Below are 14,333 nucleotides of genomic sequence, written 5' to 3'. Positions count from 1 at the left end.
AGTCATAAATTATGTTTATTCTGCAATGCATATTTCATGAAGTGGTTGAATCACGATCCCAGCCCCTATATTACATTCACAAAATAAACATTTCAAACTGAATGAAATGAATGTACAAAAATGATCATCATGGACCAAATTACATGACTCACTCATTACTAAAATCATCTAGAGCAACCCAATATGAACCAATTGATAACCAAATCACGATATAGGCATAGCATGCTCAAAAGACACTATAACTGTGTTCTTGCTCAACAATACCCTCGACCTGCAAAAATCATATACTCGTATAACATTAGATTCAAGAAATGATATCCCAAAAATTTAAGCAAATTAACAAATTTTGATCAAGACACCTGCCAAATAAGCATAAGTTACACGATCTGAGCTTCAGTGGACGCATCTTTGACTTGAGTGGCAACCTTGTCCTGGAGTTTATAATGTTTCACGAGAATTATACATCAATTGCTAAGATAAATATAGGCTAACACCACAAACGATGTAAATAACTTTCTAACCAATATATGGATATGACATATAACAAAAAAGATTACCATTCCCTTGCTTTCATAGTAATCATCAAGAGCCCACTGATACTTTGATTGATTCAACCCAAACCAATGTGCTACATACTCATCCAAACTTGAATGTGCTGCAAGGTAAATATGCAATCAGTCAACCATAAAGTGCAACATGTTAAGAAGAAAGTAATAGTAAAAACCGGAAAGAAAAAAAAAATGTTTGTGAGAGTGATTCACTTGTTTACGCATCACTTGTGACTCTTTATTACAAGCCAAGAATGTCCAATATGACAAAGTTGAGCAACACGAAACAAATACAAAAAGAAAAGGGTTCAATTATAGAATGGCTACCAACTTTCACCAAACATTGATCACTGAAATTCGTCAAATAAAGGCTTAAAAGCTTAAATTTGATTTAATAAAAGGATTCATTTAGGGTAAAATGGATAAAATTGGTTCTCAATTTGCATACATTTGCAACATAATACACTAAATGGAATTTTTTATGTAAAGTTCATTCCCATTATTAGCAATAACCCATACATGAATCATTATTGTATCAAAATATTTATGACTAAAAGAACTCATTTATGCCGTGTTTGGTTTCTTTTAAAGAACAATGGTCCTGGTGTAATGAAATGAAAGAAAAATGGTCCAAAAGTACAATAATACTCATGTTCATTGTCTACAGCTCTATTCCAATACAAGTGTTATAAATGTTCAACCCAAAAGTCTTTTTCATTACAAACTAGTCATGCATATTGTAAAAAGAATATCAAAAAGCACTGTTCTTTACAAACTATGAAAACATAAAAACAATAAGCAATCAACTCGAGCCTGTGGACTTAATTAAGCCATAAAAAGCTTAGCTTATAATTGGTTCTTAATTAAGCCATAAGAATGCCCATTTTTACTGTGTCTGGTTTCTTCAAAAAAGAATGGTGCAAAATGGACCAAAGTGGTCTATGGTCCACGACTCTATTTTAATACAAGTGTTCAAATTTTTCAACCCAAATGTCGTTTCATTACAAACGAATAATACATATTGCACAAAATTCAAAAAATTACAAACTATGGAAACATAAAAACAATCAGTAGTAGCTTATTGAATTTATAAATAGCTTATTCATCCTAATAGAATTTATAAATACAAATAATTAACGGTCTACTAGCTTATTCAACTTGAGCTTATGGACTTAATTAAGCCATAAAAAGCTAGTTTATAATTTCTTTAGTGCATATGCTTCCCAAAATTTCAGCAAGCTCATTTAACACTCAATCAGCCTAAATTGTAAACATAATTCCAAAGTAGCTTAATTTTCTAATAATTCAATTTTCCCAGAAAAATCAAAGTAAATAATAAAGGTATTATAAGAATTTGATCAGGAATATTGCATGTAACTAATAACAATAAACAACTTAAACTGCCAAAGTAACTAATAATCAAGTCCCAGACATAATTAAAGAGATTAAGGATTTTAAATCTATTTTTATTTTTATTTTTTATTTTTTTACCATTTTGAACTTTAGCTACTGCATCCCAGAAAAATCCCCCTTTTGATGAGGTGGATTTCTGGTACTGAACCGGCGGCGGCTGGACCGGAAGAGTTGATTTCACCGGCAGAGAAGAAATGCTGCTTCTCTTTGGAGAATCAGAAACAGTAGCCGGAGATGAATTGGAAGTAGGAGTAAGAAAGACGGTGTACGGACCCATCTTTCCGATAGCCGGCGGCGGTGTGGCCGGTTCATTAATGATGGGCATATTCGTAATTTTAAGTTAAGGGGTTTGAACACAGCTAGATAAAACAAGGGTTTTGTATCAGATCCACTAGAGTGAAGAGTGTGATAAAAAGATGGTTTCGTTTTTAGTGGGGTGTTTGTGTTTATGATGTGAAAGGGACCTTTTTAATCTCCACTTGTTTTATGGCTTTTTCATGGTAAATAATTTTTTTGAATTGTACTGTATTTAATAAAAAATAATAAACTTTTTTTAACGCAAGCAAAACTTCTAAAACCAAAAGATCACAAAAAAAGATTTTAGCGTAACATTATCGATGAAATTTATGAATCTTGAAGTTAACATCTTAAGTTAATAATTCTTTTCGTGTTTTTTTTTTTTTTTCCATTGACGATTCCTGTGAAAAATTAACTCAAGATCAAATATTTTGAGCCAACTTTGGTGAAAAATTCAAACTTTGTCAATGAACCTGTAGATAAGTAGGCCGCATCAACATAGAAGTGAAAGGGAATTTCAGTTGAAGATCGGGTTTTCCTGCTATTCCATTCCAAGTGAGTTTAAGTTTGTCGTGAATAAAAAAAGTGTGTGTCTTATGTTAAAAAAGAATCAAAATAATCTCTTTTTGTTATAAAAGTCAATTGTAGATGCTAATTTTATTATTATTATATATATTGTATAGTAGATTTTTTGAGTATATATATGTGTTATGTAAGAGCTCATATGGAGCTCACTTATGAAAATATATAAAACACATACTTCTCTCATATTCTCTCTATATACTTATTAGTAGTCTACAGTCAAGAACCAAACCACTAAAGATAGTTATAAGCCTACTGAATTATAACACGAACCAAACCACTAAAGGTAGTTATAAGCCTACTGAATTATAACACGTTATCAGCACGAAGTGCTCCGTATAATCAAGGTTTATCTAAGCAAGCACAAGTCACTAATCAAGGTAAGAAATTCTTTAACGATATCTTCTATTATTTATTAGTAAGGTAATATTATTATCATCATAAGTAAAATTATATTTCTGTAATCTAACTTTTATTAACTTCACTAACATTTATATTTATGTTATTTAAGTTATATATGGTCGGTTATACCGCCTGAATTATATTTCTGTAATCTAACTTTTATTAACTTTACTAACATTTATATTTATGTTATTTAAGTTATATATGGCTTTTATTAACTTTACTAACATTTATATTTATGTTATTTAAGTTATATATGGTCGGTTATACCACCTGAATTATATTTATGTAATCTAATTTTTATTAACTTCACTAACATTTATATTTATGTTATTTAAGTTATATATGGTCGGTTATACCGACTGAATTATATTTATGTAATCTAACTTTTATTAACTTGTAGCAAAAATATACTGTAGTACCACTAGATAGAAATATTATGGAACATTGACCAACTTTGTAACATATAAAAAATTCATACTCATCAGAAAGTTAATTTGGCACTTCAACTTGGTCTGCCGACACTATGCTCATGCTTTGTAGACTTGTACGCCATGCTCTGTTGCTTGTACCTCTCGCTGGGTATTCTTTGTAGCTTTAAACATCTTACACTTTTTATTTATTCACTTGTTAAAACTTGAATTAAAAATACCCGTACAATATTATAGTAGTCGAACGAACATACTTAAGAACTTAAAACTTAGAAATTCAATTTCAAGTGAATATGGCAGAGAGTGTTCCGTATCTATTTGTCTCCGTCTCTCATTAACTTGTCACTCTGATATATAATGAACTTGATTTACTTTACTCCATATAATAATCCGTTGTGATCTGCTTTCTTGATTTTAATATAGCAATCAACTTATTTAACATAAATAATTGTTGAGTGGTGAAAGTACAGATGCACTAAACTTTGTCTCTATATGTATGTGAACTAGTTTTGGAATATTAAAAAAGTAAAATAGTGATATGTAATAATTTGTTGGGTCCGACTACCTAAACACCCTCGTCCCTCATTTCATAGGTATTTATGGTAGGTCCCACCTATAGTATTTATCCCTCTGTCTACCAAGATACTCCGCAAAATATATAGTACTACTATAATATAATTTTAAGGAGTAGCACAATATATATAAATAATAATAATATTTATAGATATAAATATAAATATAAATATAATATAAATGTAAGTATATAATAAAGTAATGATGATAACACTATGTGATATGTTAATGAGTTGATCCAAGTTCTACCATGTTCCAATAAATCTACAAATAATCTCAGCAGTATACTCGGCTATGTTTATTTTACTATAATATAAATAAATTAAATAAAATTTAAAATATACAGAGCATTATGACGTGCCGCTAAAAGCAGAAGTTAAAAAATGTTACTCCGAATGAAAACATCTTTGTATAGTAATAAGATTTGTAAATTTAATATATGCGTTCCACCTATAAATTTTATTTTGTTAACTTTTTGATTATTGAATCATCTAAATTATTATTGTATAAAAATCCATCTCATTTTGTATAACCTAAGTAATGAAAAGCTAAAACGGATAATTAATATCCATCTCATTTAACTAAATGATTTGAAATAGTTAAGAGGGATCATTATTAAGTATTAAATAAATAATAGAAAATGAAAAACAAAAATAAAATAAAATTGAAGTTAAGATAACAAGATGGGTGCAGCAGTGCAGGGCTATGAGATGGAGTATATTTAGAATTTCCCTAATTTGTTATCTACTTTTGACTTTGTGAATAACATATTTTCAAAACAAATTAGTCTTAATAATAATATTTAACAATATAAATATAAATATGGACAGGTTAATGGGCTTCAATTTTTGGAAGTAATTTGTCTCTCATTTTCATAAAAATATAAATACTACTTAAATCTTTTTTTAAAAAAAAGGGTCAATTGCGTTTTTATAAATATTTACACTCAAAGTTTGAAGGTAAATTGAAAAATTGGTAACATTTGAATTGGGTCATTTGACCCCATAAAGTTCCACGTGGCTATACGAGTAACAATGCCCCTTAATTAGTTTTGAACATTATGGGTTTCTTTATATCATTTGTTAAAAAAATAATAATAAATAAAAAAATCGATGGAGATCTATGTATTGCAGATAGTGGTAACATACACACTATGATCAAATCTAAGAAATATTTCATTGATTTAAATCAAATGAAAGAATTATAAATACTATATCAGGTGTTGCAAACTTGATATAAGAAACGGAAAAGGCAAAATTCATGTTACCAAATGGTACGAATTTTTTGATAAATAATGTCTTGTTCCAAATAATGAAAGAGAATTTTGTTAAGTTTCTCTGATATATATCATAATGGATATGATTATCAGTTAATGATAATAGAAAAATGAGAAATATCTATGTAGTACCGAAAAACGTATATGACAAAAAGCGCATATGATGAAAAGCGCAGCGCATATGATGAAAAGCGCATATGATGAAAAGCGCAGCGCATATGATGAAAAGTGCATATGATGAAAAGCACATCGCATATGATAAAAAGCGCATATGATGAAAAGCGCAGCGCATATGATTAAAAGCGCATATGATGAAAAGCACAGCGCATATGATTAGAAGCGCATATGGTGAAAAGGATATATGATGAAAAGCGCATATGGTGATTAATGAAAAGCACATATGATGATTAATGAAAAGTATATTGTGAAAAGGAATCACAAATATTTCTTGAAAGAATTCAAGATTATATATATAGACCAATTCATCCATCATGTGGACCATTTTGATATTTCATGGTTCTAATAGACACATCTAGCGGATGGTCTCATATTTGTGTGTTATCAAGCCATAATATGGCATTTGCAAAGTTTCTTGCACAAATTATTAAATTGAGAACACATTATTATGATTACACCATTAAAAGGATGAGACTTGATAATGCTGGTGAGTTAACATCTTAAGCATTTAATGATTATTATATGTCTACAGGGATTGTTGTTGAACATCCAGTTGCTCATGTGCATACACAAAATTGGTTTAGCTGAATAAATAGATAAACGCTTACAGCTGATAACTAGACAATTGGTAATGAGTACAAAACTCTCAATATTCATATGGGGACATGTAAATTTACATGATGCGATATTAATTTGCATTAAACCAAGTGCAAGTCATAAGTATTCTCCATTACCAACTTAATTTTGGTCGAGAGCCAAATATTTCCCACCTTAGAACATTTGATTGTACAGTGTATGTTCTAGTTGTACCACCACAACGGATTAAAATGGGTCCTCAAAGGAGGATGGGAATGTATGTTGGATATGAAACATCTTCAATCATAAGATATATTGAACCCATGACGGGTGATGTTATTACAACACATTTTGCTGATTGTCATTTTAATGAAATATTGTTCCCTAGATTAGGGGGAGAAATGAAATATAAATAAGATGATGTTTCATGGTGTGAACATAATTTAAGGTATGTTGATCCTCGCACAAAAGAATGCGAAAAGAAAGTTCAAAAATAATGCATATGCAAGAACTTGCAAATCGATTACTTTATGCATTTAAAAGATACAAAAAGAGTGACTAAATCACATATAATAGCAGGAAATGCTCCAGCTCGAATTGAAATTCCGAAAGCCGGCAATAATGTCACTCATGAGTCTTTGCCACGTCTGAAACGTGGAAGACCAATTGGTTCCAAAGATAAAAAATCCTTGAAAAAGAAAATTAGCTGATAATGAGGTAAAAGAAAGTGTTCAAGAAGAACCATAAATCAATATTCCTTCTACAGAGGATATTGATAAATGTAAATACATAAATTGCAATAAATTATGCAATATTATGGAACCGAAATGAAATGAAAAATTTTGATGAGATATTTTCATATAATATTACAATGACATCATGAATAAAGATGATGATCTAGAACCAAAATCTGCCATTGAATATCAAAATAGATATGATTGTGCTCAATGGAAAGGAGCAATACGAGCTGAATTAGAATCGCTCAATAAAAGAAAAGTTTTCGGATCAATCGTTATCATTTTTAAAGATGTGAAACGTATGGAATACAAATGAATTTTTATCCGAAAAAGAAATGTGCAAATGAAGTTACAAGGAAAAACTAGACTTGTAACTCAAGATTTTCCACAAAGACCAGAAATGAATTATGAGGAAAACTTATCCTCCTGTAATGAATACAATTACTTATTAGATAATTAATCAACCTGGTAGTTACTTAAATGTATCTCATGGATGTTGTTACTACTTATCTGTATAGATCACTTGATAGTGATATATATATGAATATACTTGAAGGGTTTAAGGTATCATAAGTATCTAATGCAAAATTCAAAGAAATATATTCCATTGAATCACAAAGATTTTTATATGGGTTGATACAATAGTATAACTGATTAAGTGATTACTTGATAAGAAAAGTGTATACATATGAACTTATTTGCACATGTGTTTTTATTATGAAAAACAATGATCGGATATATATCGTAGTTATTTATGTCAATGTTCTTAACATCATATGAACAAATAAAGAGATCTATGAAATCATTCAACTTCTAAAGAATTATTTTGAAATGAAAGATCTTGAAAAAATCAAGTATTACCTTGGATTGCAAATTGAGCATATGCCTAATGGTTTACTTGTACATCAAACAACTTATACCGAAAAGATTTTAAAACATTCTTTAAAGACAAACCCATTGTTGTTAGATCACTCAATATTGACACTGATCTATTTCATCCCTGCGAAGATCATGAAGATCTTAACAGATCGAAAGTTCTATATTTTAGTGCAATTGAGGTTCTTATGTATCTTATAAATTGTACAATACCTGACATTTCTCTTGCAGATAATTTGTTGGCAAGATTTAGCTCAACTTCTACCAAATGACCATGGAATGGGATCAAACACATATTTTGATACCCTTGAGGAACTGCCAATTTAAAATTATTTTATTCTAACGCTTCAAAACAAGATTTGGTTGATTATGTATATGCAGGTCATTCATCAAATTCTCATAAAGATAAATCTCAAACTCGATATGTATTCCTAAATGGAGGTACCACAAAATCATGGCGTTCTTAAAACAAACACTTGTTACAACATCATCAAATCATGACGAAGTGATTGCATTATATGAAACTACTCGAAAATGTGTTTGGTTGAGATCAATGACACAAATCATTATTGATTCTTGTGAACTAGAACGCTATAAATGCCCAACAACTATCTATGAAGATAATGTAGCTTGCATAGCACAGATGAAAGAAGGGTATATCAAAAGTGACCGAACAAAACACATACCTCCTAGATTCTTCTCATACACTCAAAATCTCATTAAGGACAACCAGATTGAAATGAGATATGTTCAGTCCAGCAAAAACTCTGCTGACCTTTTCACCAAAGCACTTCCAACTGCTATTTTCAGAACATACGTTCATAATATTAGCATGAGGCATGTTCAGAAGATGTAACAATTCAGGCGTTGCCTACTTGAGGGGGAGTCAACTCTATGCTGCACTCTTTTTCCCTTAGTTAAAGTTTTATCCCAATGGGTTTTCTTTAGCAAGGTTTTTAACGAGGCAGTAATAGTTATACTCTAATAAAATTGTCATCCAAGGGGGAGTGTTATAAAAGTCAATTGTGGATGCTAATTTTATTATTATTATATATATTGTATAGTAGATTTTTTGAGTGTATATATGTGTTATGTAAGAGCTCATATGGAGCTCACTTATGAAAATATATAAAACACATACTTCTCTCATATTCTCTCTATATACTTATTAGTAGTCTACAGTCAAGAACCAAACCACTAAAGATAGTTATAAGCCTACTGAATTATAACATGAACCAAACCACTAAAGGTAGTTATAAGCCTACTGAATTATAACACTTTTTACTTATTTGTTTATTATATTATATTTTATTATTGTTACAAAAGTTCTATCTCATATAGGGTCAAAATGCTACGGCTTGCTTATACTCTTGCAAGCAAGGCAAGAAGCGATTCTCTTAGCTGGCATACCCGACTAAAGCTTAATTATCAAAAGCAATTAGAAACTTACCAAAAATTAAATATGATACGGCGAAAAATAATTTATTAACATTTCAAACAAATAATAATTTATGTAAAAATAGTGGTATATTTTTTTAAATGATAGATATTTTCATAAAATCAAATAAATAATTATTTACAATGCATAAATAAACGAGGGATATATTTGCATAGTGTTAGATGTCCTATTTTTTTATTTTATTTTTTAAAAAGCAAAAAAATATGACAATAAAACGAGAGAAACATATACAAATACAAGTGTACCATCCAACAAAAGTCCATGAAATCACAGACTCATGAAAACATGGCTCATCAGCCCTCTAAAAAATAAGACAACAAATAGGGAAATGAGACAGAAAGGAAATAGCTTCAGAGATAGCAGCACATTATATACAAAGATTGAAGCTCCCCATATGTGTCGGGACTAGTGAGCCAAATATGCCAATCAATTTGAGATTGCGAATTCTTCTCGATATCCATTCGAAACTTCTCACTTGGATTTCATTGAGAGCCATCTGCCCATTACATTATTTTTTTTGTTGAAAATCGCCGAGTTTCGGTTCTTCCAAATTAAATACCCACATATAAATTCAACCGCTTGCCAAATTTGTCGGCCCACACTCGACTTTGCTCTATCATATTTTCCTTCGAAGATGTCCTCATAATCGAGTTGAGGGAGGACGCCACGATGTCACCATTTGTAGACTCTATCTCACACCTCTTTTGCATCTTTACACTCCCATAAAATGTGTTCTGTTGATTCTAATCCCCCGTCACAAATCGGATATCTCATCGAATGAAGGTCAATTCCCCATTTATCTAACTCAATACGAATGGGCAATCTCTTTAGTTTTGCACGCCAAATAAAGATCTCAACTTTTTTTGAAACCAAATAGTTGCGCTTAGTTTCCTCATTTCTGGAGTGTTGATGCAGAAGTTTAGCATCGATTAAACTTGTAAGCCTCTTGGTTGTGAATGTTTTGTTATCCGAAAGATTCCATGCCCATGAGTCTTTATTCCTGTTGCACAAACTCAAGGAAATAATCATGTTAGATAACGCTTCAAGCTCACCGTACTCTCTCCCGAATAAATTTCTTCGCTAGTTCCAAGTGAAACTCCAGTTGTTTCCATTTTGTTGAAATCGATCACATACACGAACATCTTGATCCATCTCTAGCCTAAAAAGCCTTTTGAATTTTTGCTTCAGAATGATTCCTTCCAGTCATGGTTCATCCCAAAATAATGTGCTTGACTCGTCACCAATATCCTTGTAAATATATTTAGAGAACAAGACACCTGCATTATCAATTTCGTGACCCGTTTCCACTATTTTATCCCAAGTAGAACATTTGGACCGATTAGGAGAGATGTCAGAAAACAGCCCCCCGAACGGATCATGTATACTTGTGAAATTTTAACCCAAAAAGAGTCTTTTTCGATTAATAATCCCCACCACCATTTGCCAATTAGAGCCCAATTTTTCCCTTGCAAAGACCCAATGTTTAAACCCCCCGAATCATAAGGAACAAGTAATTTTCCCCACCTAATGATACGCATATACAATCAGCTCCTGTAGCGCATCAAACAACATCGCCATAAGAATTTACAAGGGCACGCGTTAAGGCATATAGCGCTATAGTAACAACCATGGCGCCAATCCCATCCGCGCGCATTGACAGCATCCACATGTTAGGAAATGATGAAGTTGGCAGAGGACACCTGGCAGACAAAAGGTCAAGTCCGACAAGAACACTTTTTGCCTTTTGTCGGATCAGCTTGCTCGAAAATGTACTATTGGCAGGCCACGATCCTTTTAACCTTATTACGTGGCGATAGAAGACAAGAAGGATTGTCCTATAAATACAGGACTTCATCCACAGCATAAGGGGATCTGTAATTCACTTCACACACAATACTCTAACAACAGCAGCGCATAGCGTAATTACACCCGCACTACCGGACTTATAACATTTCACTAGACATTCTTGATATACAGGTAACGTTCTATGAACACGAACCCTACGACTTAGCGCGAGCCATCGCCGACCGGACTACCCGCCGATGGTGGGTCTATGTTTAACCACCCCCGTTGAGATCCTCATCTTGCAGGGGGTTATCCACGGTACTCCAGACCGGAGAGTTAAACTCAATTGACCCTTAAATCCCTCTTCATTTGATGTCAAGCATGGACCGAACCCGACCCGATTATTCTATACTTGATCATTTGGCGCCATCTGTGGGACACACAAGTTAAAAGATTTTAATTCGATCTTTTTTTTGTATGTCTGATGTGTGCAGCGGAGGTGTACGAAATACTATTATTGTTTATTACGAAATACGACGAAATTACACAAGTTTTATTTATTTATTTATTTATGGGATATACCTAAACCTTGCTACAACACTATAGGCAGTGTACCTAATCGTAGAGTAGTGTAGTTTTTACTAAGTCCGGTTCGTTCCACAGGGAGCTAGTGATAACGTACTATATTTTTAACAACTATATTTATACAAATATATATAATTATATATAGGTAGTAATATTATAAAGAGGGGTTTTACCGTTTAATGACCGGTTTGTCGATTTTAAATATTATGCGTAGAGATAAATGATAATAATTAAAGTGCGTAGAATAAATAACAATATTTAAATGACGATATATAAAATTGCGAATAATAAAATGACAGGAAATAAAAGTACGATGAGAAATACAATAAAAGAATTATGCTTATTTAAACTTCCGTAATCATGATGTTTGACGTTTTGATTTTAATTTATTACTCTGGGTTAATTGTCCTTTGTCCTGGTTTATTTGATACCTATCTGGTTTTTGTCCATAATAGTCCATCGGTCATAATTATAAAATGCTCATCAAATTAACCTTATTCCCGAAGTCAAATATTCCAACTAATTAGGGATTTAAACTGTAACAAAGTTTTAATACTTTGTTAATAATTACACCAGGTTATCGACTGTGTGTAATCCAAGGTCTTAATACTTTGTTAATAATTACACCAATTACCCTTGTATGTAATCCACTCCTGTTTTAATTAATCCATGATATATTAATTTATCCACTTGGCCAAAATGAATAATCAATTACCCAATCCAATTGATTAATTAAATGATTGTAAACGATGTCGTATAAACGTACTAAATAGGACATTCGTAATCAATTTAATAATTATTAGATTGACTAATTTGAAGATAGGTTCGACAAGTTCCAATGAGTTGTCATTCAATTAGACAATACCCCCTACCTATTAATAGTCAACAGTCCAATGTTCACAAGTGTCGGTATTTTGTCCAAACCCGAATTATGGTACAAAATCCAATAACCCCATCATAATATTTAGTCCAACATCACGATTACTTAGGCTCAAATAAGCATAATAATAACTTAGTTATGATACTTTAATTTAAAAAGGAAGAACATAGCTTACAGTGATTATTTATCGCGTAGCGTTACACGGACAGAGTTCCTACTTTAAAACCCGTAAAACATTTCTTACAATAACCCAACTAAAACATAATTTATTATTAATCTTAAATTAAAATTATAATTATAATATAAATATATTACATATAGAGTTTGAGAGATTGGAAAAGGTGTAAATATTTCGTCGAATTGCATCGCCTTTTATAGTGGAATTTGGGTCCTGGTGTGCTCCGCGAGTGTGGAGGTTTTGTGCTTCACAGCTCCGCGAGTGCGGAGCTTCTGGTTCCAGCTTATTTACTTTTGGCCACTAGCTTTGTCGACATAGTATTATATATATATATATATATATATATATATATATATATATATATATATATATATATATATATATATATCTAATTTATATAATTATATATATATTATATTATATTCTTGTGCATAGTTGACTTGTAATTTTAGCTCCGTTGACTCACGCGTTGATGCTCGGTTCATGTCTCGGTTCTGGATTTTCGAACGCTTTTTCGTATGCTTAGATATCTTGTACTTTACGTTTCGCAGCTTGTACTTTTGTCATTTTTAGACATTATTCATCAATAAATTGAACCACTTGGATTGTATCTTGTACATTTGAGTTTTTTGGTCATTTGCGTCTTCAAATCGTTGTTTTCTTCTTTTGTCTTCGCACTTATTTATTTAAGCGAATATTACATAAAAATAGAACAATAGTAACTAAAAGCTTTACATATTGGAAGGATATTGTGCCTAAATATATGTTCATTTGGAGCACTAAATTATAAACCAAGTGCAAACCCGAGAGAATTTATAACCCTTCCCCACACTTGAGATCATGCAATGCCCTCATTTGCATGAAATCAGACTATAATTATAAATTTATGAGGGTGATTAGTGTAGAAAAGTGATTAAAAATACCCAGTTTGTAATTACAAAGCTCGTCGAATGATAGATGGTGCACCTCATCGTTCATTCCTTCTTGTTTTATCACACATGTTTTTCTTCAAGAATGGTTGCTTTTCTGAACTGTTTGTTAATTTTTGAAAATGCGTCTTTTACCCTTACTAATCATGCATTTTTATTAACGAGTTATGCACTAACCCGAATCCCTAATTTAACGTTAAGTGGGGTTAGACTTCTCCACACTTATCTGACGACATGTGAAGTCGGTAGAATAAGTTCCACGAATTAAAATAGTGAGCCAGTTATTTACATCTCGGGTGGTATAAAATATATCAATGGGTTTAAAGTTTAGACCCACCCGATCGTCACTACTTAATTCTTTTTTAAGTGTAGCTTTTAGTAAATGGATATTTCTCTTTTCTGGTACTTGGTCAAATGGATCGATATACACCGACATACATACTATAGGGTGGACAATTCCTAACATTTCCTTCCGTTTATTCTCGGGATTTAAGTTTTCACCTCTATTACCCAATTGGGTGAAATCCGAGGTGTCATTATCTATTACAGCTCGTGGTTCATCTTTGGTAGATGACTCGTCTATTGAGAATATTGGGTTGGAAGGTTGTGGCTGGATCGAAGTAATTTCT

At 31.7% G+C, this 14,333-nt stretch overlaps 1 protein-coding gene across 1 annotated transcript; it reads right to left on the bottom strand.

The window, feature by feature from the left end:
* Positions 1-147: 147 nt before the first annotated feature.
* LOC139871844 (uncharacterized) lies at positions 148-2,346 on the bottom strand. The gene is made up of 3 exons (XM_071859590.1): positions 2,040-2,346; positions 558-655; positions 148-431 (listed from the first exon to the last, which is right to left on the bottom strand). Exons 1-3 carry the CDS (start codon positions 2,284-2,286, stop codon positions 378-380), a joined length of 399 nt encoding a protein of 132 aa, XP_071715691.1. The 5' UTR covers positions 2,287-2,346; the 3' UTR covers positions 148-377.
* Positions 2,347-14,333: the final 11,987 nt, after the last annotated feature.

This window comes from Rutidosis leptorrhynchoides, chromosome 10, assembly GCF_046630445.1.
Source record: "Rutidosis leptorrhynchoides isolate AG116_Rl617_1_P2 chromosome 10, CSIRO_AGI_Rlap_v1, whole genome shotgun sequence".
Lineage (NCBI taxonomy): Eukaryota > Viridiplantae > Streptophyta > Magnoliopsida > Asterales > Asteraceae > Rutidosis > Rutidosis leptorrhynchoides.
This window is presented reverse-complemented; position numbering and strand designations above follow the sequence as displayed.